This window comes from Paramormyrops kingsleyae, chromosome 2 (assembly GCF_048594095.1).
Source record: "Paramormyrops kingsleyae isolate MSU_618 chromosome 2, PKINGS_0.4, whole genome shotgun sequence".
NCBI lineage: Eukaryota > Metazoa > Chordata > Actinopteri > Osteoglossiformes > Mormyridae > Paramormyrops > Paramormyrops kingsleyae.
The window spans coordinates 6,647,775-6,675,526 of NC_132798.1; the positions used below are offsets into that span (position 1 = coordinate 6,647,775).

The following is a 27,752-nucleotide window of genomic DNA, read 5'->3' on the forward strand; positions in this document are numbered from 1 at the left end:
CGATTTCATGTGTGAAAATGATTCCTCATACCACTGAACCACTCTTTGACAATTCAAGCCTGATGAATCTTGGCTTTTTCGCCCTGGAATGTGCCCTTTACATCAGGAAAGAAAAAAATCCACTGATGATGGATGGAGGTGTAACCTGGCCAGTCAGTAGATTCAGGTGCTCAGCTGACTTCACTTTATTGCTGCATAATGTTGCTGAGCTGTAATAATGATCCAGTCATTGGCTTTTTAAGTATTTGCCAATTTGAATTCAAATGGCGACCTTTTTTTTGACCGGGCAGTGTGTGTGTGTGTGTGTGTGTGTGTGTGTGTGTGTGTGTGTGTGTGTATATATATATGTATACTGTACATTACTTTTTAGTTAATTTCAGGGTCAAAGAAAGAACAATCATGTTGTACATAAAGCAAACTTTGAAGATGGCATTATTCACAAGCATTATTTGAGATTCAGTGCCTCATCATATATTTTTATAAAACCAGTTTTCAAATTACACATGAATAATTATTGTGTTTCTGGTTGCAACTGGTGCATATATTTAAGTCTTCTATATACCTACACACCTGAAATAATCATGGTGGAGGTGGTATCTTCTCCTCATACATAACAATTGTAGATTTGAATCCTCCTCCAGCCAAAAGCAGGTGAAGTCTTCAGGATGTTTAAATGATGTACCGTGTGAGTGCATTCACATATGCCTCACAGGGTTCACTAACGTAACAAAGTATTTTATTCTCTTCCTATTTACCCTTTATAGTGAGGGAAAAAAATGCAATTTACACTCAATATGCCGCAAGTCAGTAAGCAAGCAAATAAATTCTGCTTGGCAGCAAATTCCTTCACAATCTTCAGCATCTTCCAAAGCCAGCGAGGCTGCAGAAGCCCCAGGATTATAAACGTTCTAAAGGTTATTTATGTCATTTGATAATGATCTCATAGTTTTCTTGCAAACTCTTACTTGTGTAATGCAACCTTCATCACACAAGAAAGTAAGCTTCTATGTTTGGTTCTAGCTTTTAGCCAGGTTGTGATAGATGTCGCCAATTTCAGCAGACCAACATGGTTTAATATATGAACTCCTCCTGTTGTTGTGTGGTCTGTTGGTTTAATTGAATTCCCCCCTGTGTGAATGTAATGGCTGCTGAGTCCATAAAATTATGTGATGATTATCATTGTTCTGGGACTGGACTGCTACAGATAACCCCAGCTCCTTTTCAACATTCTGTTTTCCTGGGCAGTGTGACAATAAACAGAGAAAGATATAGATAAGACTTGGACAAAATATGGGAGCGAAATTCTTTAGGACTGTTAATAAGTCTGATGTAATTACAAGAATATTATGTCTTGTAACTGCTTTTATGATATACTAAACATTCTGTCTTGATGATATTATAATGTAGCCATTCTATTTAGGGGTCTGAGAAGGACAAACATATACCTCTGGTCTTTATACATTATATGTCCCTTTCGTTTAGTCTTAAAAACGAGACCCACAGTCTTCCATCTTTTGTCTGTTTATTATGGTCACAGGGGGCCCAGAGCTCAGGCAGTATTAAGCATAAGGCTGGGTTGCATCCTGGATAGGATGGTAGCCAATGACAGTGCATATACTGTACATCCACAGGCAATGCAGAGATGCCAGTTAGACTAAGAGCCTGGGCTGTGGGAGCAGACCAGTCTATCTTGACAAATCCCACACAAGGTGGGAAGAAACCCCACATACTGCAGGAGTTAAACCCCCAAGCCTGCTACCCTTCCCAGCTCCATGGGACAGTGGCTATGGTGGCGTTGCAGTAGCAGTTTGAGGGAAAGACATAATCAACTAGCAGTAAGAGTAGATAAAAGTATATCTCCCTCCATCCTGATATCCATGCACAGGTTCAAGATGTAAGGCAAAAAAACACAAAGGCTCTGTAAGCAGGCAGGTTAATGAAGTGCAGTCCATCAAGAACTTCTCAGTGGGGGATCCTATGGTCAGATTGCTTTCATTAAAGCCTTATTACTCTTAAAAATGCACTTAAAGTGGTACAAAGAACACTGACACTACTGAGCAGTGGAAAAAAGTCATTTGGTTAGATGAGTCATCCTTTACCCTGGTTTCAACACGCATGCAGATACACGTAGGAACATGCAAAATGGAGTGCTCGTGTTACCCCACAGTGAGGGATTATGTTAGATGTTATTGTTTGTCATTCACCTTTCTGCCATGGTTCAGGTACACGGAACACCTCAGAAGGCACTTTAAATGGAAATAAATACACTGCATTGTGATTCATCCTGTGCTGAATCGTCTATGCTTATAGGACTGTGATCTTCCAGGAGGACGCAAGTGATTAATAAATGGTTTGACAAAGACAAAAACAATAGAATCTGTCAGCCAACAGATCTTCACCAAGTTTAAAGACTCATGAGGGAATCAGAAGTGGTGCTCAAGATAGAAACAAGATGCCTTTAAATATACAAACAAGAATTTCTTTTATATTAAAATTAAACCCTGTTTCCCTCAGTATCACTGTCAAAAACATTTGCAGTTATATGATATGTTTTGCATGCATAAAGTTTAGCACAGAATAGACTGAAACGAATGCACTCTTCTTTCAAGCTTTTGATTAAATGTCATATCAAAAAGTAGTCTTAAAGAGTAAAAATGTGGTATAAATTTCTAAGGATATCTCGCTTGTAAAGTCCTTCGAAATATTAGTAAACCACATGCATAGGCAATTCAAAACACTTATGAGCCTTTTCTGAACAGCGTTCAATAATCTGACACCAAGATGTACATTTATCCAGTACACGCTCACTGTCCTGCCCCGCTAATCTAATCCTCCCGTGTGCCATCTCGCTACCTCGTGTGGAATCCCCGTGTGATCAGCTGTTTCGAGTTGCCGTCATTAGTCCTGTGTATTTAAGTCTGCGTTTAAGTATGTTTCCCCAGTCCGGTCATTAACATCGTGATGTTTCGTAGCGCTGTGTGTATGTGATTTCCTTTGATTAAATCATCTATGCTCCCGACACCTGGAGTCCTGCCTTGCTTCCCCAGTCCATGCCCCGCACAAGACATGACAGTCACAGCGTGTTTGTCCCTGGGAACAGAAGAAGCAAGGCCTGGCAACCAACACAGGGAATTTAAACACAAAATGATGCATTCAGGGCAATCTTAAGGCATCAAATTAGATATTTTTGAATTGTGGAAGGAAATTGAACATGCAAAAATCCACATGAGCAGAAGGCGATTCCACAACTCACATAGTGTGACATGCATGTTCTTGTTTTTTGGTTAACGCCTTAAAGATAAGAAAAGATCAGATGGGAATGGTGGTAGGTGATGATGGACCTGGAAGATTCATTTGATAAAATGGCAGGTCAGAACCCTGGGGTTGAAAGGAAATGCTGTGATACAGAAGCCTACTCTCTTTTGACGAATTAGCCCAGCTAAGATGCGGTTACTAGAGAAAATGCGGTTAATTTTTTTTCCAGGTTTAGATGGATCGCTGTGTACAGGGTACTTCTGTCACTACCATGGAATGAAGAGGCAACTGACTTGCATACAGCATGCAGAGTGAAAACAAAAGACAGTGACAATAGGACTAGCAGACCTCACATGGTGGAAAGTCCTATGTGTGTTCTGCTCCTCCCCCAACCCCAAGGGCTGTCAGAGGGAAGCCAGCTGAGCTTGCATGTTCTGCCCATTCTGTCTTCTTTTTATTTCTTATCCTTGGTGTAAGAATGCCTCCCCTTAGTTGCCAAGAGTGTGCCCCAAGAGTGATTTTGTCGTGAATGGGTGACAGGGCTAGACAGAACTGTGCAGCTCTTTATCTGTAGAGTGAACTATATTCATTTCATATTGTGTTCCCTATCAGGGTTACATTGAATAGACGCATTAGTGTGTTAAATATATGCCACAAAAGTATTGTAACGCCATTAGCTGCCTATCTTATAGTGCACTAATGGAATTGCTGAGTTTAAAAAGGTCACGTTTGAAAAGATCACGTTTATGTTTGCAAGCACGCATGTGTGTGTGTGTGTGTGTGTGGTGGCCCATTCTGAATAAAGAGGCTGTCACAGTCCAGGCTTGCAGGATAAGCCTGCTTCATTGTTTTGCCCAAATACAGCCTTTCCTTCTATTAAAATGTGTTGGTTCGGCTTCTTTGCCCTGCATACCAAATTGTGGTCGTGAATTGGATTCCAGCATGTAGCAATAAATAGTACAGATGCTTCACTTTATTGGGCAGTTTAAATAAACAACATGATCTGATTCTCAGCAAAGACACCCTATTAGATCAGTGGATTGAGGTGACTAATATGAGTGGAAATTTCACATAAAACACTAAATGTTTTTTTTTTATGATTTATTGTTTATGTATAGATTATTCACCTTCAGTTCTTTAAGTCTTCCTTATAAAACATCACACATGAAAGTTTATAATAATGATATCATCATATGTATCTCTTATTCTGCTTAATAATGAGGGACAGTTTTGAGAACGACACTTTTAAACATCACCCAAGTCATGTCCATAAAAACACATACAGGTACAGTACCATTCATGTGCGTGACTTTCCCTTGAATACTCTGGTTTCATCCCACAGCCCAAAGACATGCAGATCGGGCTAATAGTTCTGCCTAATTTGTCCACAGAGTGTGCATGTATATGCAATGGACTGGCGTCCTATTCAGGGTGTAGACCTGCCTTCTTCCCTGTATATGCAATGGACTGGCGTCCTATTCAGGGTGTAGACCTGCCTTCTTCCCTGTATATGCAATGGACTGGCGTCCTATTCAGGGTGTAGACCTGCCTTCTTCCCTGTATATGCAATGGACTGGCGTCCTATTCAGGGTGTAGACCTGCCTTCTTCCCTGTATATGCAATGGACTGGCGTCCTATTCAGGGTGTAGACCTGCCTTCTTCCCTGTATATGCAATGGACTGGCGTCCTATTCAGGGTGTAGACCTGCCTTCTTCCCTGTATACGCAATGGACTGGCGTCCTATTCAGGGTGTAGACCTGCCTTCTTCCCTGTATATGCAATGGACTGGCGTCCTATTCAGGGTGTAGACCTGCCTTCTTCCCTGTATATGCAATGGACTGGCGTCCTATTCAGGGTGTAGACCTGCCTTCTTCCCTGTATATGCAATGGACTGGCGTCCTATTCAGGGTGTAGACCTGCTTTCTTCCCTGTATATGCAATGGACTGGCGTCCTATTCAGGGTGTAGACCTGCCTTCTTCCCTGTATATGCAATGGACTGGCGTCCTATTCAGGGTGTAGACCTGCCTTCTTCCCTGTACTGTATATGCAATGGACTGGCGTCCTATTCAGGGTGTAGACCTGCCTTCTTCCCTGTACTGTATATGCAATGGACTGGCGTCCTATTCAGGGTGTAGACCTGCCTTCTTCCCTGTACTGTATATGCAATGGACTGGCGTCCTATTCAGGGTGTAGACCTGCCTTCTTCCCTGTACTGTATATGCAATGGACTGGCGTCCTATTCAGGGTGTAGACCTGCCTTCTTCCCTGTACTGTATATGCAATGGACTGGCGTCCTATTCAGGGTGTAGACCTGCCTTCTTCCCTGTGCTGCCTGGGTTAGGCTCTGGGTCCTGCATGACCCAGAGCCTAACCTGAGACTAAAACTGAGCCCCATCATAACATTTCATAACAAAGCTTTCAAAATAAGATCATCTCTTGGGGGTGGTATGGTGGTGCAGTTGTTAGCACTGTTGCCTCACATCTCTGGCACTGTGGTTCTCTGCCAAGGCTCCATGTGTGGGGAGTTTGCAGGTTCTCCCCATAGCATGATGAGGTTTCCTCCACATACTCCAGTTTCTCCCCACAGTCCAAAAAATGCTGAGGTTAATTGGAGTCACCAAATTACCATAAGTGTGAATTTGCGTGTGCCCTGTAATAGGTCCTGTATGGGCCCCGGCTTACTGCAACAGCTATCTAAGTTTGAATTGTCTCAGAAAACTACACTATACTATATTCTATATATATATGTCTATATATATATATATATGTGTGTGTGTGTGTGTGTGTGTGTGTGTGTGTTCTAATTATACTGCTATACTAATTATATCTTAACACACTAAGATGAAGATCTTTATTTTCAGGTCATTTTAATAAATAACTGAATTTTGACAACTCACATTTGTTGCTACAATATAAATAAACGAAAACAAAGCATGCATTAACTAAACACAATGCTGCAAAGCAATGAAGTGAGCATGTTTTTAATCTGGCAATACTACTTTCATTCTAAACCTTAAGATCTACAGCAGACATGAATTTGCGTAACATCAAGACTACTAGCATGACATTATTATTTATTGTAGATGGAATATTTAATCTGTAAAAGTTCATCACCCGTTGAATTCACCTCTACCGTACTTTGCGTCATCTATAAGTTTTCTGAGAGTGCTTTAAAACTGTCGACATTATGGGCTGTACTGAAATTGCTTGATTGCTCGGAGCCAAGGAAAATAGCTGGGCTTGTAGCCAATTCATGGTTTTTATGTGACACGACTGAGGCAGAAAATAGTCAACACTCACACAAGTCAGTATGTTCAGGAGGAAGGCAGATATCACCAGTCTATAAACATTAATGGCTAGGTGGGCTGGGAGATGATTAGTGCTGTCAAAAGTGCAATGGAATATGCTGCTTTGAAATAAGAAAATACTTTATACAACTGAATATGCTTTTAGACAGACTTTTTTTTGGATTTTATACTTAAGCAAATGTCAGTTATGTGCTCATTCAGTTATGTTACATTTAGCTACATGCAAACTTGCATTCACATTGAACAATGCAACATTGATTCTTGTAGGTTGGCACTTTCTGTTCATCACCTTGTATTCAGGGAACTGAATGAAAGAGTTAGCAGTTACAACTGCCTAGTGCGGTTACTAGTAAAGTTGAAGTAGTGCATAACACACCCTGAGGTCTAGCTATGAGAGTGAGAGTTACTGTAAAGCATTTCCCTGTGGCATGCGAGGAGGGTCGCAGACCTAATTACCTAATTATCTCCATGGGAACCATTACTGTTTATGCACTGATGTTTGATCAGCAACCACAAAGATAATGTTAGTTGATAAAATATCAAACATGACACAGTTGCACCTTATTGTGGTGTTTTGTGTGTCAAGGAAATTTTAATTATAAAGATGTTTATTTAATTATTAACTAAATAACCAGATATGCATATTTTTTGTAATGGCCTTGTTTTTCTGTGTAGTTAAAAAGATGTTTCCAGTATGGTGTGATGGTGTTGACCCCAGTCTCTGCACACCCTCTCTGCACGGAGTCCTGTTTAGTTGTGAGTTGGCGATAAGGAAGCCAAGAGGTCTGGAATGATTTGTCTGCTGCTGTTGGGCCTGTGGATGTGAAATAATGGTGCAGCAGCTCAGTGGAAGAAGAGAGAATGACATTCTGTCCATATCATAACAAAGACTGATTTTGATTACTGGGGATCAAAACTCAAGATATGTTGACCTATTACTAGGTAAACTTCTAAAATCTGTAAAAACCTAATGCTACATCTGGAAGATATACCAAGAAAGAAAATGAATATGAAACATGTTTTCCCAACAAGCATTGATAAAATTTGGTATAACAACCATGATTTGACTCTCCCTGCCGGCCCCTGGAGGATGGGCTCCCCCTTTGAGTCTTGTTCCTCCCAAGGTTTCTTCCTTCTAGGGAGTTTTTCCTTGTCACTGTCGCCTATGGCTTATTCACTGGGGGCTTTGGGTGGGGATGCTGTAAAGCGCTTTGGGACAATGTAATGTTGTGATAATGCGCTATACAAAAATAAATTTGTTGTGGTTGATTTTTTAAAATGGGTAACATACCTCATATGGCTATAACCAGAATAAGAGGTTTGATGAATGGATATGTAGAATTTTTATTTTTATAGCTCTGCATATTTCATATTATCATAATAACAATTATGTAATGTAGGATATTTACTAAAATATCTAAAATATATACTAAAAGCTGACCTATTTAAGAAAATGGTTCGTCAAATAATTTTGAGGACAACAAGTGGTGAAACTGAGAAAACTAAGCAATCCTTACGAACTAAAACTTTCCTAGAATTTAATCAGAGGATCCTAAAATGAAGGAAGAGGTTCCCGAACCATTTGCCCACGGCACGGCAAACATTTTTTTTTATTCCACTACCCTGGCGTTCCTGACAATTTTCGCGCTGCCTCAGTGGAGCCCCTGTAGGAAGAACGCGCGGTGCATATTGCGTGTGAGAAAATGCATGCGGATGTATTACCTATAAAGACCGTAATCACTGGGATGCTGAAGTTAATGAGAGTATGAGACTGCCACTGCTCAGTTCATGGTCAAACTATGACAACATAGGATCATAATCAAACTATTTGTATCTATGATGATATTTTCGACAGGTCACTTGCAGTCATTGCATGCATCTGTCTTTACCTTCCTTCTGTAATAATATACCGAAACTACTGTTATTTTGGCATACAATCAATTAATACATGCACCTGTTATACAAATACGCAGGTATATTGAGTCTAATAATACACGAATCCCAGTTGTTAAATGCTAACACAAGATTTTAAAAAGATTTTAAAACGCAATGGTTTCGCGAAATAGTTTTTTTCTTCCATGTCGACTCTCCTGCCTTTTAAATAATTTATTAGGTATTTGTTAATCTAGTTGTATACTTGGATAATGTTGTTCTGCATTTAATATTACTATTTTTCAGCTGCTGTTCCGATGTTTCCATGTAGATATGTGCAGTGCACTTCTTGTTCAGAAGGGCTGCTTTCGTTCTTCCCAGCCTGTGCTTCCCATAGCGATCCGCTGCTGAGCGCTCTGGTTGGATGATACATGAGTGGTCATTAGGTGCGTTAAGCCGAGCGCTTCCCTTCAGAGCCGCGTAAGCCTGGGCATTGGCTCTGCCGCTGCACTGCAACGGAAAAGGGGCTCGGCAAAGTTGATCTTGGTCCTGCCTGAGAAAGTAAAACACGGCACTTCTCGCCGCTTTCGATCCTGACGTGACGGACATAGTTCAAAAGGCATTAAAAGGCTGATCAAAAAAAATCTACTTTAAACCAAGCGGGATGGAAGGAGCATCGCTGATATACATTTTGTTATAACTATCCGCGAACAATTGGACGACGAGATTCAATTTCACTAATAGCCTATATGATGTGCGGAGAAAGACACATAAGAGAATAAAATTCCTCCGGTTTGCCATTTGCTGTTGCCGAAACCGCTGGTGATATGTGGTTGTGCCTGGAAGAATGGCACCGAGTTTATTTAATAATTTTTCAGCTTTCTATGTGGAATATTCATAGATCTCCTAAAGAAAACGGCGCCTCTACACTACCTCTTAGTAATAATAATACTGACTAATTTCTTGCAGAAATAATCTTTAGCTAATATGCGCTACGTTACGCTGATCCTTCCTATCCAACTTGAATGCGAGGTGTAGGAGTAACGGGGAAAGGAAGACACATGCCGCATCCGTCTCCAGCGGCATCCACCTGCCATCCGTCCGTCTATCCCATCTCGCAAAGTTGGTGACTATCAAGATCTTTGTCCAGGGTCGTCAGTATAAAGGAGGTAGTTGGATGCCCAAAGAAAACTAGGCATTCAAAGTAAAACTACTTTACTTGTGAGCGCTGCCTTTTTTTCTTTTCTTTTTCGTTTCTTTTCTTTTTTGTGCCATTTGGAAACATGCGCTAGTGTCTGCGTTTGAAGGATGTCGCTGCTCATAGTCTGCTTTGAGTAACAGTATTCGGAGAGATCTGGGATTGAATACTTTCATTTGGCACCTCTGAGAAGTTTTTTTTTTTTTCCTCCAAAATCGTGGATTATTTAGAGGTAGTGCAAACACCATAACAACAACCGAAGACATGCGTGGATATTTTGATTTTAAAACCAGTGGAATCGTACCAGGGGCTAACGACCTGTGAGGAAATTATAACACATTTATAAAGAGGAACAAATATTTAAAAGGAGGTTTCATTATATTACATTTCCCTGACTCGGAGTTTTGTTGGATTTATCATGATGTTCATGAGTATTTTAGGCTACTTGTTTCTATTTGGTAAGTAAATTTTGCTTTCCTGTTGATATTCCAACCTTTTTGTATTAATCATTATAATATGTAGAATGGGGGGAAATAAATGAAGTATAATGGCAATCAGTAGGCTAAACGTTTGACAAGAAAAATCGGCGAGTATGTTACGATATGACACGTATAGCTAAACGTATTTGCGTTTGCATGATACACACACGTTATACAAAAATACTTAGTCTGCTAAATGCCAGTCTAGAAAGCTACGTTCTTAATTGTGATTACTGTCTATTTTACTACACAGTTTTTATTACATTGTGATTTAACTGTAGTATTTAAAAACAAAGCAGAGTATAACAGCATATATATACATATATTTTAAAGGACATTCGTCAAACTTATAGAAATTACATATTCTTTAAAGAAGCTAATTTCTTAACTAGGAACCATATGCAATACCTGTAAAGGTAGACGCAGCAACTGAACTGCTGGCTGTAAAATATTCCTCCTTAAAGGCGAGAACTGCAACAGAAGAGGCTCAGCAGGATCAAGGTCACGCAGATTTCAGAAAAGTGAACCTGCGTTTATACTCAAATATGTGAAGAGTATGTAGAGCAACATGGTGTGGAATGAAATCCATTTCAAACAAGCTGAAATTATGAAGTCGATAGATTTACTTTACTAGTTTTTACTATATCGGAAGGGTTAGTGAAGGTAAGCCGGTGAGTTTACCACGATGAGTACTGCATACTCTCCGTGCACTTATTCACAAAAAGACTAATACCTGTACCTATGGCCATCCAGTTAAGCTCTCGGCTTCAAACACAATATATAGAATCATTTGTATCGAGTGTATGTTTTAATTACCTACTTATTTAAAATGGAATGTCGCGGTACAATAAACCGTGAAGATTTACCAAGTCCACGGATAAAGACGATATGAATCAGAATTTATTTGTAGTTTTTTTTCGTTGGCAGAAGATAAATTCTTCTATTCACTTTAGTATTTGTCTGATTTTTCACCTCCAGTGGACGGTTAGGAGCCTCTAGGTGTCGCTCATGTCCAGCAATTTGACTGTTGAATACGTATGCGTCTGCCTTGTAACATTGTCATACAGACGACATTTTTGTTATTTTGTTATCAGTAGTATGAAAAGTGACTTTTCATTATGTTAAAGGTTTTTGTCAACTTACATGAATATTACTATAATATAAACCATCATCTGACATATTTGCTTCTCTTATAATATTGCCTACTTTGAGGATAAAAATAAATTATTCCTAGTAAGAGCTATTTTCTTCAAAAATGTCTTTCACACAAATGTATGCATATTGTGTATATATAATCTCTATTTCCCTGAGATATATTTGAATTTCACAACAAATCATGAACAATTTGCCAGTGAATTTATTTGTGTTCTTCGAAAATCAAACTTTGCATTCCATTCCATTAATAGCGGCAGAGTAGTTCATAGTTGAGAATTTATCAGCATCATTGTTGAGTAGATCATGCATTTGGTGTCTGCAGCCTCCCTGCTTCTCTTGTTGGACACCTTCAAACCTGCTCTCCTTTTCATGAACCTCACCGGCAAACGCTTGTGGCACACATCTTACTCTAATGCTGTTTCCATGAGAAATGTGACTTTTAGGTCGGGCTCATTGCCTAAGAAAACACGAAGCTCAGAACAGTCTTGCTTAAACGTGTGATTCCTGTTGTAAAATGACGTAAAAGTCATGCAAACAAATCACTGAAAAAAATAGCAGAGTGTCATGATGCTTATATTTGCTTGTTGTTTTGGAAGCATAATAAATAAATGAAATAGCTAAAGCTACTCGGCAAATGCTGCTTTCTGTCTGCATGAAGTGGTGTTTGCAAATTTTTCCTTAATTTCTACAGGGAAGGCAAATATGATAATTGTGTTGAATGACTGGGGAGGAAATGGGACTATAAAGATGTAGTACAATAAAGAACTAAATGATCATTTTTACGCTTAGTGCTAACAGAAGCAATGTTACACTGACTTGGTGACCCACTTGCTTCATGACTGTAGCATTTTGCCTGCTGACTTCATTTACATTTTCCATTCTGCTTCTCAGAAAACGTTTTTGTCATGACTTGAAATTTTTCTTCCCTAACATGCTATTTATTAGCTCGTCATATCACATGTGTCATTTTGTGTATGGCTACCTCTGTATGGAGGAATCTGTGGCCTCTGGAGTTTTCCTTAGACTGACCAGACAGACAGACTCATATCTTTGTGGGGACCGTTCATTCATTTCTATGTAATCTCAGCAATGGCAGCCTTAACCCCCTCCAAGCCCTAACGAACCAGTCTTTTGGAATTTTTAGTGTTTTATTGCACTCGCAGATTTCTATAAACCTGAAACTCCCCTTGTGAGGGCCGAAAAAATAGTCCCCCCCCCAATGTAATGTATATCTCATCCCACACAATTTTGCAGACATCACTTCAAAATTCAGAGTATAATGTTTATGATGTTGCCTGCCTGACTGACCTACCTTCCTTTCCCCAGATAAAACGATTAGTTCCTCGGCCAGCTCCTCAGCCTTGTCCGCGTCAGGAACCCATGGCTGGAGAACCCCTGTGGACTGTGTGAAGGCCAGTGACATGTGCAACCAGAGCCCTCAATGCAGCTGGCGATACCGCATCATGCGCCAGTGCTTGGTGGGCAGGGACCGCAACACCATGTTGGCCAGCAAGGATTGCCAAGATGCCCTTGAAGTACTGCAGGAGAGCCCCCTGTATGACTGCCGATGCAAGCGTGGCATGAAGAAAGAGCTGCAGTGTCTGCAGAACTACTGGAGCATCCATATGGGCCTGACTGAAGGTAAGACCTGGGAGAGGACCTTACAGTGTAGGCGCAGTGGTGAGGGGGTTAAGCTAAGGGGTGATATGACACCTCTACCTGGACTTGAATCAAGGTTTAACAAGGATTACAAGATGTGATGGCACAGTATCTATGGCACAGTATCTGCTTCTGTGGGCACATAGATTCTGGTTTGGAAAGATTATCGCTGTAGTTTAAGTATGAAAGGAACTATAAATAACTGAAATGTACCACATACACACGTGCGTGCACACACACACACACACACACACAGATATATCTATAAAAGTAATTGACTTCCCATTAAGTCAGACATTTTAAAAACCCCATGATATATGGACATGCCAGCTATATCAGTTGTCCATCACATCGTGCTAATGCTTCTGAGAGAGCTGTAATCATTTCTCTTCGATAGTGTTAGGCACAGATTATGAGTGTCAGACAACATCACAATGCGGTTTGATTTATAACCATGAGTCCCTGAAGTCACTTGAAGGAATGACAAAAGGCCCTATTGATAGAGCAGCGAACTCGTAGGAAGCTTTTAAGGCTCCTTTTTTAAGGTCCTTTCAATGAAATGTTGAGTTGAGCTGTAGTCAGACCTGAATTTGCAGCAGTGGTTTTTAATTCATTCCCCAGGCATTACAGTAAAAATTCTTCTTCGTACTGCTGTTACAGTATGTGCTGATTTGAGAAACTACACATATGTACTCCTGACCTGCATTGATGCTGCTGATGTAGCTGTAACTCCTTTGGTCAGAGGACCCAATTACTTGTCCTACTTTGTACTCTGTGCAGTAGTGCCCTTATTAAAATATGTTCCATGTTTTTTGGTTCTGTATTTTTTTAAATATGCTACTACCATTTCTTGCACAAACATTTGCAGTTGTGCCTACAGTGAGACAATCTCAGGTATGCAAATAGAAATGATTATTAGGATCACAAAAATTTGACCATTTGTAGGATTTAGAGTTGCACTGTAAATAAGATGCTCAGCATTTAAACTCTCAATCTGTTTCAGGGCCGACTAGCCAGTGCATGTCAATTGAAGGTGATAAAATACGTGCCAGGAGCTTTGCTTGAGAAAACGTCATATGTCGTAACTGCTTTCCACAGTTAATACTACAGCACATTGAAATAAAACAGAACAGCAAAACCGGTTAACTAGAGCAATACAATATCTTAAGGCCTTATCCTTCTGAAAGAGGATCAAGCCCCATACTGTCCACCTGAAATAGTGGATGTGATATAGCACTTTTCATTGTTGTATGATGGATCTCGTAAAACTCCTAAACCCTAATTGACCACATAGCCAAAAATCTGTATACACACATCTTTCTGTGGTATTTAACATACTGAAGTAAAAAAGCTTTTTTTATATCGACTAAAGAAATGAATATTTGCAAGGTGCTAAAGTTTCATCGACGCGAGCACAATTTGGGCCAGTCCAGAGTGCAGTGAACGTTTCCTGGGGGCCGTTCACATTTGCAGCTGTCTCCTTGCAATGTTCTTTTCTATAGTAATGTCACAGAAGGTGTTCCCCGTAGAACCTCTTAAAATCATTTGAAAAGTCACTCTGCAGATGAATGGAAGCTGTGGAACTGGTGAGGAGAGAGCATCAGTTCTGAAACGTGAGTGCAGTCGGGAGCAGGGCACTGTAAACAATGGAGCCTTGGGATAATTGCCTGTTACGCCTTGAATGCTAGATGGAGGCCCATCAAATAGGTGTCCCCTGTGAGGCTTTTGTGTTTTGGTATGTTTTTGAAAGCACTTGCTCTGCTGTTCACACAAAAACGCTTCACATCTACACTGAGTATTAAAATGCTGATGTTTGATTACCATCGATGGGGAGAGACGTCCATCATACGCGTCCATGTGATGTCATGTCCCCGAGAGGAAATGTGGATCTCATCTATAATTGCATATGTTAGGTTGAAAGAAGCAAAAAGACAAATGCATTGTCCAGTTTGACAATAGGGTTGATTTAATTAGCTCACAACACTAGAATCTCAGCAGTACAAATTAGGTAAAAAGCAGTGGGCACCGAAGATCTTTGTCTATCCAAGCTCCAGTTCCTCATAACGAGGTAATTAAAACCTATGGATGACTTTTGTTGTCTTTTGTGGAATCCCCACCTTCTAAAGGAATTGGGCGTAAGGTTGCAGCAGCCACGGCATGGCGGAGTAGCTATTGCCCTTCACCCAGGATGCTACGATGCTGCCATTAGGACCGTGAGCAATAGCAGCAGTCAGAGACCATTACCCCAACCATCCACACTCATAAAGAGTGCCTCCAGACCGAGAGGCGATGGGAGGCCACTGCTGTGTGCTTAACTCCTCCTTTGGTTTTTCATTCTTCTGCACTCGCCGGGCTCTAAATCATCCTATGACGAGTGGGCCGCAGTATTTCTGTGGGAGATCACTAGAGGGATGGGACCAGAATATTGTATAGAAGCGGCCAGGCAATTCCCGTGACAGCAGTGGCACTGCATTAGTCAGTAAATCTCCCCTGAGATGCTTCTTTTTCCCATTACTATAACTTGAGGACATATGCATAGAGCACATAATCACCATGCAAACGAGTGCAACACAAAATGTGTAGTGAGTCAATATGATTGACTGAGAACATTTTGATGAGATGTTGCCTTCAATGTGTCTGAAATCACCGCCCTGTACAGTCCAGCAGTATACGACAGGGTGTGACAGTATTCATTACTTTGATGCTTGGAGTCCAAAGTTCAGTTGGAAGAAACTTGGAGATGCAATCTGAGAGCTGTACCAGTGACAGACAGCGACCACAAAATATTTTTTTCCAAAAAAGACATTTACATTTTGGCTGAGGTTGCCTTATACCTCTAGGGTTATGGTTTAAAATCTACAGAACAATGTTTAACATAGTGGTGTGTACAGGTTCCACAGTACTATAAATGGTACCTTATGGTTCTAACTATGCTTAGTTAATGTTGCCTAAAAAAGTCTAGGCTTGAGTATGATGAAAAGGTACGAAGACGTTTGGAAATTGGCAAAATTACTTTCAGTATTAGCAAGATTGTTTCTATTTCTTTGTGTTAACAGCATCTCTTCAGGAGACTAAGTACAAGGCTAACCATGATGACTGAAAAGAGTAAACGTTCCCTGCAGTTAGAGTTGGTAAACGAAGCAGATGGACAGATACACACGAGATGTTCTTTTTGTTTGTGTTCTAGCTGACTGCTTATGTGATTATACATAATTTTTTTTATAAGTTGGCTACTCAGCCCACAGTATGTATGTATGTACAGACAGAGAGACAGAGACAGACCTAAGGTTAACATCAGTCAGGTGCATATGTAGATTTTTTTGTTCTGATCTGACCCGCTGCAAACTCCTCGAGCAGACATTTTTGATATATCAGTCGCTGACGAAATACAGACATTGTAAGTTGACATTGGGTCAGAATGCTAATTGAAGTTCTGCTTTTTCAAGTGTCAGGGTGTCACTGCAGATAAAGCACAAACTGTGGCATTTTCATCTTAACATCTGGTTCATCTTCAGACTTTCTGGAAAACAAATTTTGTCTTGCTATATGCTTTTGTATAAAAAAAAGTGGAATCACTGCAAGTGCTGTGTCATTAGGTTTTGATTCCCCGGGATCCTATTAGAGCAGTTTTTCTTAAAATAGTAACATTTAATGGTCCTTTCACGATCACCATAGGTCAACTAAACAGTGTGCCTCTAAACCATTTCTAATGTCTACATAGTAATTTGAATATAATGAATGCACTCATAATGGAGTCATATATTCAGCTCATAATATCAGTACTGAAGGATCCACAGTTGATATGTTTTATAGGAGGCACTTAGGAATTCTCAGGTCCATTTATCTAGAATTCATTTAGCAAGATGTTATATTGATGCAATTAATCAGAACAAGCAATTATTTTCTAATAAGGCAGTCACACTTAGGACATTTTTTTGTACTTAATCAGGGTTTAAGTTATGTAAGACCAAACTGGTTTGCAAAAAGAAAGGCAGGAGAAACTAAAAGTCATGAAATTCATATTCAGTTTTATGACTTTCTGATAGAGCAGATGTTATTTATTTAGGTGTCTTTCAGTCCACCCGTTAAATTGCTCATCCATTAAAATGCAGCTACACTCAATTCTCCAAGCCATTGACAAACCTATAATTATAGTGCACCTAGGAGCCAGCATTTATTTAAGAGCCTGTTGTGTTGTTTTACTGCATCCAGAAGAGGTTACATAGATATAACGTACATGCTTGTGGAAGGTTTAGAGTATTGGTAAAACAACTTCAAAGATAAGTAGTAATTAAAATATAAATTCACAAACAAACAAACAAGAGATAATCAAATGAAAACAAAAATGCTATTGCCTCATTTTAGTAATTACAGTATTAACAGAGAACTGTGGTACAGTCATGACATCTCAATGGTATGTAATGGGCTTCTCAAAATTGCATGCATGTGCACAGTTGGACTAGTGCCCTTCCAGGATGTTCGCTACCTTGTATATTAAGATTGAACTTAAAAAGAATAACAGTATGAACACTGTTTCCCTCATTGTCAAACATCACTATGAGTGACACACATTTCTCAGTGTGTGAGGCAGTATAGATTGGAATAACTAACGCCATCTTGCTCCCATTCTTTACGCTAAAGTTACAAGTCAGTAATATCTCTACCGTACCTTGCAGAAGGTAGTATATAGAGACCAGCACAAACTGTCTTTAACTATGGTTCTATACCCAGTTCTAAATGGTGAATTTTGGGGTCAATACAATTATTATCTATACCAATTCCACACACGTGCCCATGACCATGTTCAAACAAGCAAAATAAAAGATAGGATGTTTGTTTATGTATTTAGAAGATGATTTTATTCAAAGTGACATACAATTGAGAGAACTTTGCTCCAGGGCCCAGTGGTCCTGACCAAAGGATTTAACTAACAACCTGAGTGCCAACCTGCAGAGCTGAAATTGCACACATTCAAAACCAGGGGTGGGACTCCAGCCTTCAGCCCTGGAGATCTGAGGTAACAGCACTAACCATGAATCATCATGGCACACATGTATGTACTACAGAGCAAGCTAACATGGTTTTCTGAAGCATTACGTCGTCCTAGCAAATGTTTATAAGCACAATTCCACTAAGACAATTTCTAAGTGGTGAGAGTCAGTTTCCAAGACAACAGCTCAGGAAACCAAAGCTATACGTGTGGAGGAATTCTCAGAATTAATCTCAGGATGAAAAAAGTGTGTGTGTGCGCGCGCGTGTGTATTCATTTTATATTACATTGTGGAGACCAAATGTCCCCCACAATGTGATAAAAAGCTGTTATTTTGACGTTGTGGGGACCATTTTTCAGGTGCCCACAAAGATCTATGAATGCAACCAAATAATAAAAAGTGCTAAAAGTCTTGTATTCTGTTAGGTTACTTATGGTTAAGGTTAGGGCTGGGTAGGGGTTAAGGTCATCATGTTGGGATTAGAGTTTTCCACAAAGAAATGAATGAAGAGTCCACACAAAGATATAATTACAAACGTGTGTGTGTTTGAACTCTCAATTTACACACACACACATACAATTACTTAAGCTTAAGCTAAAATTCAGAATTAGAGACCTCTCTGAACCAGGAATCCACATTGGAAGGGGCAATGTACATAGGATGTCTATAAAAAGCCGTTCAAAGATTGTGATTTGGAAATGCATTGAATTACTATTATATTTGTGTACTCTAAACAAAAAACAGCATAAAAATGTAACATTTATTCATTTAATGTTTATCATTATCGTTAACAAAAAAGTGATGAGCTTACAAGCTGTTCCTCACATATGCGACCCAATTATCTAAAGCAACCACAAACTCCTTGAGTAAGGAATGGATTATATTCCTAAGGGAGGAAATTGAGTATCAGCCCAGTAAAATTAAATTAACTGGAATGTGTTGAGCACAGAAAGGCTGATTAATGATATAGTTCACTCACCAATCATTCCGGAATTCTAATTAGCCCTGAGTAGAAAAAGGGACGAGTAATTGTGTTTTTTTTTTAATTAAAATTATATCCACTTTAAAACAGACAATGGGACATAGAAATGACTGGTAAATTCAAACTTGGTAATTACAGTCCATTCGTATATCAGTATTTATTAGTTTTCAAAATTGTAACTGTGGTGCTGAAATTAGTAACTCTAAAACAAAAGGAAAGTGTGAAAAGCAGTGCTCATAAATGTAATCAGTTTCAGAGAATTGGGCATTATTTGCACAAGAGTTTATCCTTAGTTACAAAACTGCTTATTACAAGGTATATCAGAAATCAGCCTTTGACCACAGTTAAGGCATAAAGACATTTTCGAAACTACACCTTTTCAGTTGCAAGGTATGATATAAACAAAAATAAATCTACTATAAGGTGAGTTTGCATGTTCTCCATGTCTACACGTGGGTTTCCTCATTCTTGCAGATACATCAGGATCTCTAAATTGCCTGCTGTATATGGCTATGTGTGAGCCCTTAGATGGAGACGCCCTGTCATCCATTCCAAGGTGTCCCATGTGTGGAAGCGGAATAAAATATATGTTTTTGGTCTCTGGGAAGTTTGTCATCTGTGTATTGTCACTCCTGTTCTGGTTACTTCATTTCTTGGGATGTAGATGATCTACCTAGTCCCAGCTTCCAAAGGGTCAAAATGGTGCTACACCTGCAGTACTCCCTCCTGGGCCTTAGACAAGAAGGTGTGAATAGCTATCTGACCACTGTCACACATCCTGTTGTTTAATCACACTCTGATCCAAGTTTTATTGAAGGTCTGTACTCAGTAGCGTTCCCTGAGTCTGCTCAGAGAGGGCTTCTGGGTACGTATGTGAATAAAGGATACATCATTTAACTGTCTGTTTGCGAGAAGTGGCTTTCCTTTCACACCTGTTTTGTTCCCTGTCTTTCCTGGGATACACAGCAATGGATGTATACACACAGTTAACAGTTTATTTTCTAAACACTCCAAAAAAAAACAGTGCATTTTTATGCTGTGCATCATTGCACCAGTAATTTCTATCAATTGACATGTATGGGAACCCGATGTGTCTATTTTCCTAATACAAAGTATCTCCAGTTATGCAGCTTGAAAGATATTAAAGTTGTGGTCATAAAATTTGCCAATTATTATATGAATTAACTCTTTGTTCCACAAAAATTCTAACTAAACATGTCTAATTGAAGCAATTCATTATCTTATCTTGGAAATATTTATGACTCTTTTGAGGCGAAGATCATGGTCTCATTTTTATAATTAAATTTTATTTATTCAGTTAAATCCAGTGTATCCAAAAAGATGTTCCTTAGCATTTATATACACACATTGTACTGCATTTCTTACATTCCTCCATCCTTATTTGGTATTCCATCTTCTGGAGACCAGGCAGGTCTTTACTGTGACCTGCATTTGGCAGAAGCTGAGAATGCAACACATATGATTTATTTACATCAAGCACATAAAGCCTGTCTTGAGGATGATGATATATGGATTCATTCAGTGAATACATCGATGAGCCAAAACATCATGACCACCCCCACATGAAGTGAATAAGGTTGACTATCTAGTACAAACGGTGACAAAGTGTGGGATATATTAGATGGCAAACTAACATTCGGTACTCGTAGTTAACGTGTTGATTGCGGAAGGTGAACGAAAGGCTGTCCCATCTGAAACGAACCAACAGAAGGGCTACTGTGGTACAAATACCGTAACAGAACATTTTGATGACGGTCGCAGGAGTAACGCGTCACAGCGCGCAGGGCATCAAGGCCTGCTGTGTATGGAGCTCATCAGTGTATGTTCTGTTTTCTTCTCATTTAACAAACACGGCCTTTAAATGTGATGATATTGTCACGGTAGTATATTTCCTTTGGACATTAGACTTTTTAAAAGCACCTGCTTGAGACTGATTATACAATTAAAGAGATTCAACAAACACCTCAGGTGGCTCCATCCCTAAAGGCTACAGTGGAATTGCGTCATATTAACATGGAGCTTCCAAGGTCTCAAATACATTTCTGCAGCACTGCTTTGATCCTACAGTTAATACGAATTTGTGAGGACACTGTCATAAAGCTATCTTGTCATACGTCTCCTCCATTTTCAAAGATTAGTTGCCATATTCATTACCTCAGTGTAACATCTTGGAATTGTACTTTTTAAAAAAAAATTCTGCAAGAGGTGTTAATCCTTTCAGAACTGGAATTGTGATTGATTATGTCCATTGTGTCTGGTGTTCTGTCTGTAAGCATTAATTTTAACCCACTTAATAAATCAACAAAGTAATTGGCTAGAAGTGGCTTCCATTTTGAAGAAAAAATGTCTGTTTTTCACCACGGAGCGTAAGCGTTTAGCAGCTAAATTAATATTCAATTCATAAACAGCTCTAGAAGCAGCATGGACTGAATCATACTGTTTATTGTGTATCAGCCTGTGCTTTGGCAAACGTGTGCTAAAACAAGAGGTATGCTCAAAAGACTTGATGCCGCCAAGTTCATTAGCTTCTGCAGATGTAATAAATCACACAGAGGTTCTCCAATGAAGAATGCAGTGATTAACATTCCCCCATTGAGGCAATACATCAAGTAATTGTTCTGCTACCAATGATTACATTATAATTAACAAAGCAGCATGTAAATTATGTCAGAAAGCTTCACATTGCGATACGAGTACAAAGCAACAAGTTTCTTCTAGTATATAAGTCATGGGAACATGTGCTATGTTACAGTATATAAAATGAGCTGTCATTGTATGGCAGCATCCTGCTGATTTGTTTGTGTGTCTTCACTTTCCTTGGAATATGTGATTTTGAGTGACAATTTGTGTTTCCATGGCACTGGAACAATGCATGAATCCTTGCCTGTATATTTAAATGTGCACAACATGCCTTAAAGTTGACACTGAATTTCACTGAACAAACTCCTGATTTAAGAACTACAGGCTACATTCTAATTATTTATCTGTCAAGTTGCGTAAAAGTCAAGGTAGAGAAATGTTTGCATACCAAGGGTCAGTTAAAGTCCTCTAACTTACAACATTTAACAGAAGCTGCACTGGTTTTTCAGTCTGTGAAGCAAATGTATTGGCTGCACTTTGAATGGGGCATACTGCTTTTCTGTTAAACCGTGTTTGGTGAAGGGAGAAGACCTTATTAGCTGTATTCATAAGAAATGAATCAGCCAGTCCTTGGAATCTTATGCTTGCTTTCTGTTCATTTCTCCCATTACCGCTGTCCTGCTGGTTTGGATCCAACGTACCAAATAAAATTGCATCAATAAATGAAGTTCCATTAGACTCTAAATTTCTTCCAGTGGGTTTGCGAAGGCCTGTTTTGTACTGTACGTCTGCAATTACTGACGCATTATGATAAAGATTAACTTGTGCTACAGTAGTATGTAAGATTGAATGTTGCGCAAGATTTATAAAGTAATGTCAGTGAAAGCAGAATGTAGCTACTGTATGGACGGGGGAGGCAAAGGAGGGCTGAGAGACTGGAGTTTTTCAGGATTGATTATAGTCCTTCATCCCTTCATTCCATGATTTGTATAAATTGTTTTTTCACCATTTCCTGTGACCTGGAACACTCACTCAGCTCAGTCCCAGATACAGACAGCTGATCGCTTCCATCCCTGACACATCCAGACTCAGTTCCTTTTTCTTGGTCTGCCCAAGGAGCATCTTTATTTTTCATGGCTGTAGTTTGCGTTCCCTCGATTCTATCCCTATCCACCCCCAGGTTAAATGATTTTCCATGTCTCTGCATGGTATGGTGCATGGTTTAATACTATGTGAAAGCAAAGCGTTGTTGAAGAAAGAACAGATCCTTCTTTTAAGTATAAGCCAAATAAAAGTAGCTTATAGGTGTCAGAGCTGCTCCCCCCACTTTTATTATCAGTCTAATGAATCCCAAGGTGCTTAAGTCCTGGAACATTTAATAGACTCCTACATATTAGTAAAGTGAAGAGAGCTATCGCGTTACTCTTAGGTCCTCAGTGGGCCGCAGGGCCCGCGGTTGTGCCGCTCTCTTGTGAGCCGTCGCAGCACTGGCATGTACACTTAGCGGCGTGTGCACTGAGAGAGGCTGGAGCCCGGGTTTGGTCAGCAGCCTCAGCCTCCTAAGGGGTATGGCTGCCGCAGGACGGGTATGGCTGCCGCAGGACAGGTATGACTGCTGCAGGACGGGTATGGCTGCCGCAGGACGGGTATGGCTGCTGCAGGACAGATATGGCTGCTGCAGGACAGATAGGGCAGACACACAGCTGCCGCTGAGCATGAGGACGACTGATGTCAGACATTTCAAGAGAAAGTAGCATCCGAGGAAGGAAATTTTGTTGTAGTAGTAGTACATTTTATTAAGGGTGCCTTTCAACACAGTCAAGGTCACCTAACAGAAAATAAATATCATTGTAAATCAGATAAACAGTGATATAAAACAGCAATACAAAAGTGCAGGTTTAGAGAGAAATAGTAACGAGGGTGAGGAAAGTGAAAAAGCTAGCTTAAACAGATGATTTCTGAGGTGGTTTAAGTATTGCAGTGGAGTCCAGCTGACGCATATGGAGAGGAAATGTGTGCAGTAAATGTTTAATGAATTGTGTTTGTAAAACAGAAAACCGAAATCTCGGATAACAGCACCCATGAAAGAGTTAATGACCTTGAATCTGCCATTCAGTCAGGTTCATACAATCCACAAGTCCGTTTCAGTACATATAACAATACCTAACTAACTGCAGATATGTACAGTCAGACCTCGGACATTCGCGAGGTTAGGTTCCAGAACCCGTCATGAATGAGAAAGATTCGCGGATGTTTGATAGTCACTAAAAATGGTAATATGTGCTTATTTCTATAGTTTAAACCCTAAATATGACCGTCATGCTCCCAAAACACTTTAATTTGATTTACAAGTTTGCTTAATACATTACCTTTTAAAAAAAAAACAGTTTGATGGAAAAATAGAGTACAGTATCGCCTAACACATATTTGTCACACTAGCACATTTACAGTATAGTATACTAATGTTACTCCTACTAATTCATAGAACACGGCATTGGCTGCCGTTTTGTTTTGCATTCAGAGTAAGGTAAAATGAGTAAACGAACGGGACTGTAAACTTATTGGCAGAAGTCATATACATAACAAAGGTACAATTCAATAAAATACATCAAGGAAACTTGTACATGTAATTTTCTTGGATCTGTGAATTCGTGAATCACGAAGCGTGAATGCACGAGGGCTGACTGTATTTGCAACATCTTGAACACATAACATTTCTCTTATGGGTTATATCTAGAACTTCTGTTTTGCTTTTTGGAACTTGTTAACAAGAATGATAGTCTTGTAATAATCACTGTAGGAAAGAACAGCAATAATAATATTATTATTATATATAATAATATTATTGAAATTATATCATATTAATAGTACTTGATCCTTTTTTACACAAAGTGCCCAGAGTAAAACAGATTTGGTTATTACTGTAGTTTGCCCCATCAGTCTGTTACGTCTTGCCCGTCATGTCCGCCTCCCTAACGTGCCCCCATGAGCCGCGCCTGTTGCTTGTTACCCCTCATTAGCTTTAGTATATAAGTTCCTGTTTGTCTCGTCAGCCCCAGTCCGGTCATTGATGTCGCTCCTGTCTGCCCATGTCCTTCCCCCTTCTTGCCGTCTTGTTTTGACCCCTCACACTCTCTCCTTTTATTTCTCTGCTCCCATTTAGGTCAGTTAAACCTCTTTTGTTCACTAAATGTCTTGCATCTCCTGACACAGTCCAGACTCCTCCTGGTGTGCCACGTACTTTTCAGGTCTCAAGGTCTTTCTTTCACACTTATTTGCCTTTTACTGGAGATTATAAGTTTCCAAAGAATGTCCCATTCAGTTTTTTTTTTTTTTACTCCTCAGTGAAGTGACAGTGTAGCTCAGTGGTTAGCTTGACACATTCAGGGTTATGTGTTTCATTCCCACCCAAGACTCTGGTTCTGTGGGGGGGGGGGGGGCATGTATGTATTACATTGTGTTAGGGCAGGGTAGGGGTTATGGTTGTCATAGAGTGGATTAGGGTTATGCCCACAGAGATGAATGAAGAATCCACACAAAGATATGGTTACATAATGTGTGTGTGTGTGTGTGTGTGTGTGTGTGTGTGTGTGTGCCTGTGCATAGGTTTTCTCCAGATACTCTGGTTTCTGATCAAGGTTTTAAAAAGTGTATGGTTTATTTTAATTATCTTTAAATCGTTCATAATGTGTCTGAATTTGTGTACTATGATGGACTGGCAACTCATCCACAGCGCCCCCTGCTGGGCTGTCTGTGTTTGCTGGGGACGGCTCCAGGCTCGCTGACATCCTGTGCTGGATTAGCTATGAGGAGGATGAATGGACCACATCAACAGCTGAATTATTGGCCATAAAAAACAATCACAAAGTAATTTAAAAAAATTAAAATGTACGTTTTTGTGTATATTGCACAATTTACTAAGAATGAATAATGTTTATATAAAATTCCAATCATTAGGCTTAGATGTATTAGACTGATTTAATTATCCTATTCATGAAATGTAATCAGTTGTAATTTAAACAGAAAGAGAGCAGTTGTTACTGTTTTACTCTTCAACGACATTTAAAAAGATCTGAAGAATATTTCAGCAGCTTCTGCTAAATGTCTAAGCCCCCACCACTGGCAGACAAACAGCACCTTGTCTCAGAACGCCTACCAGCCAGGCAAAGAGGTGAGAGGTGCAGGCAGACAAAGGTGTGGACGTGAGAGGAGCGAGCGGGGCTGCAATCTCTGGGCTGGGCTTCCCGCGGCTCTTGAAAATAGCCTCCATCTCCCAGCGATACCATCAGCGCCAGCAGCCTGTTGCGACGGCAGCCGGCACAGTGGCAAAAAAAAAAAATGGGCTGAGAGCTGAAAATAAGGTCTCAGAGATAAGAAGTTAATAAAAAATGGTTATTATATTTCAGATAAAAACAGTAGCACAGCACTGATAGCAAGGCAATGCAGACCAAGCGCATTAAATGCGCCGGCTCATAAATGGCACGCGAGCGCCCTGCGATAGCTGTCCTGTTTTCAAACCGCTCATCACGCAATACTCGTAAATCAAATTAAGGCGTATCTCATGCCAGCTGCTGCACCTACAGAGCGATGGCTAGGCGTTCTAGGGTACGGAAGGAGAGGAGAAACCGGTGGTGAGGGCTAAGTGTGCGCTTACGGTTGACGAACAGTCATCTGCCAAAATCACCGTGGTGACTGGATCCTGACTTAGCGTGGTGGGAGGTGGGTGTGCGATCAAAAACGTCAGCTGCCCATCAAACCGCAAGTGCTTCGTTGGTCCTGGCGAGAAAACTAACAGATCCAGGTATGTGGAAGTACAACAGCATGCCAGCTAACTCTGTCATGGACGTCCTTCATAAAATATTGGACTAGTTCCAAAACCAAGTCATACAGTATTTCTCGGGGCTGATGCAGCGGCTCATGAGTGGAAGACTCGGACACAAGGCTATGCTGAATCCGTACTCCTTCAGTTATCTTATGAGCTAATTTGTTTCGGTCTGCATTTTCTTTTTCCGTTTTGCTTTATTTGCTGAATTGATATATGGTATCTAAAGTTTTTACCCATTCAGTATTTGATTATAAGGGCTCCTCCTCCCCTTGTACCTGAGCATTACAAGTCCAAAGTAAGCATCTGCTACCTTAGTTATGGTAATAAAGAAATTATCTACAATATTGAGACTGGTAGCCTTGATCTTGATTAACGGAGACAACGGAAAGCCACAGAGCAAATCACAAATACAGGTTGAATTATCACAGCTAATTCAACCCGTTTTTGTGCATATTTTCCTGCTGAGGACAATGATTTGACAAGTACTGTACCTTGAGTGATTTATAAAAACATTTATTTCTAATTACAAACTAACGAGTGGCAACACTTTGAAGATATCTGTTTGAAAAGACTTCCATCTCCTGTAACTGCTTGTCTTATTGGGGATTGCAGGGGGCCCAGAGTCTACGGCACCTCTGGGCACAGGGCAAGGAACAATCTAGAGCAGGGCACACTCACATAGGCAAATTGGTACAGTAACTCCAATTAACCTCAGCATGTTTTTGGACTGTGGGGGAGAACCAGAGCACCTAGAGGAAACCCCGCGATGACATGGGGAGAACATGCAAACTCCACACACAGCTAACCACTGCACCACTGCAACACCATGCCACGGCAATTGAAGAGCAAACTAAATTAAAATTAGAAAAAAAAACACTACGTAACAGCCAGAGAGAGTCAGCTTTTTTTTTTAACTAAGAGCCATTTATGGTTTGCCTGCTAACAGGGTAGTGAGTTTAGTGGGTTAAAAAATGACAAGTGGGTAAGAAAAAGGATTCATCCTAGGAAAGAAAAAGAAGCAAATCACTGGCACACAGTACATCAGCATGTTGTACTGATGTTACTCAAATGTTCGTATGCAACCGAAGAGACTATAATTTTCTTTTATTCTACAAGGATGAAGTAAACAACTTACACAATGACCAGCAAATCACAAACTAGACATTATCTGCTGCTGTCTGCAGTTGAAGCCAGTAAGGCAGTGATGGGCCCATGAACACGTACAGAAATCTGTCTTGCACAGAACAGTTAAAATAAGCTTTAACCCAAAGGAAAGTATGGATATGATTGCAAGTCTAACTTTTTTCCATACATCTCCTATAGCCAGCAATAGCATTTGACACTCGATAATAGCTCACCTACTTCTTTTTCTTCAAAAGTGTCAACTACAGATAATTTCACACCACAAACTTCATGTCAGGCACTA

The 27,752-nt window shown here is 40.0% G+C and overlaps 1 protein-coding gene across 2 annotated transcripts in view; it reads left to right on the top strand.

The window, feature by feature from the left end:
- The first annotated feature begins 8,874 nt into the window (after nucleotides 1-8,874).
- Nucleotides 8,875-27,752, top strand: part of LOC111857542 (GDNF family receptor alpha-2) — a 66,807-nt gene continuing 47,929 nt past the window's right edge. For both annotated transcript variants that reach the window (XM_023838512.2, XM_023838513.2), the window contains exons 1-2: nucleotides 8,875-10,092; nucleotides 12,595-12,909. In XM_023838512.2, the coding sequence (XP_023694280.1) occupies nucleotides 10,053-10,092; nucleotides 12,595-12,909 (355 nt within the window). In that variant the 5' untranslated portion in view covers nucleotides 8,875-10,052. The remainder of the gene's footprint in view (nucleotides 10,093-12,594; nucleotides 12,910-27,752) is intronic.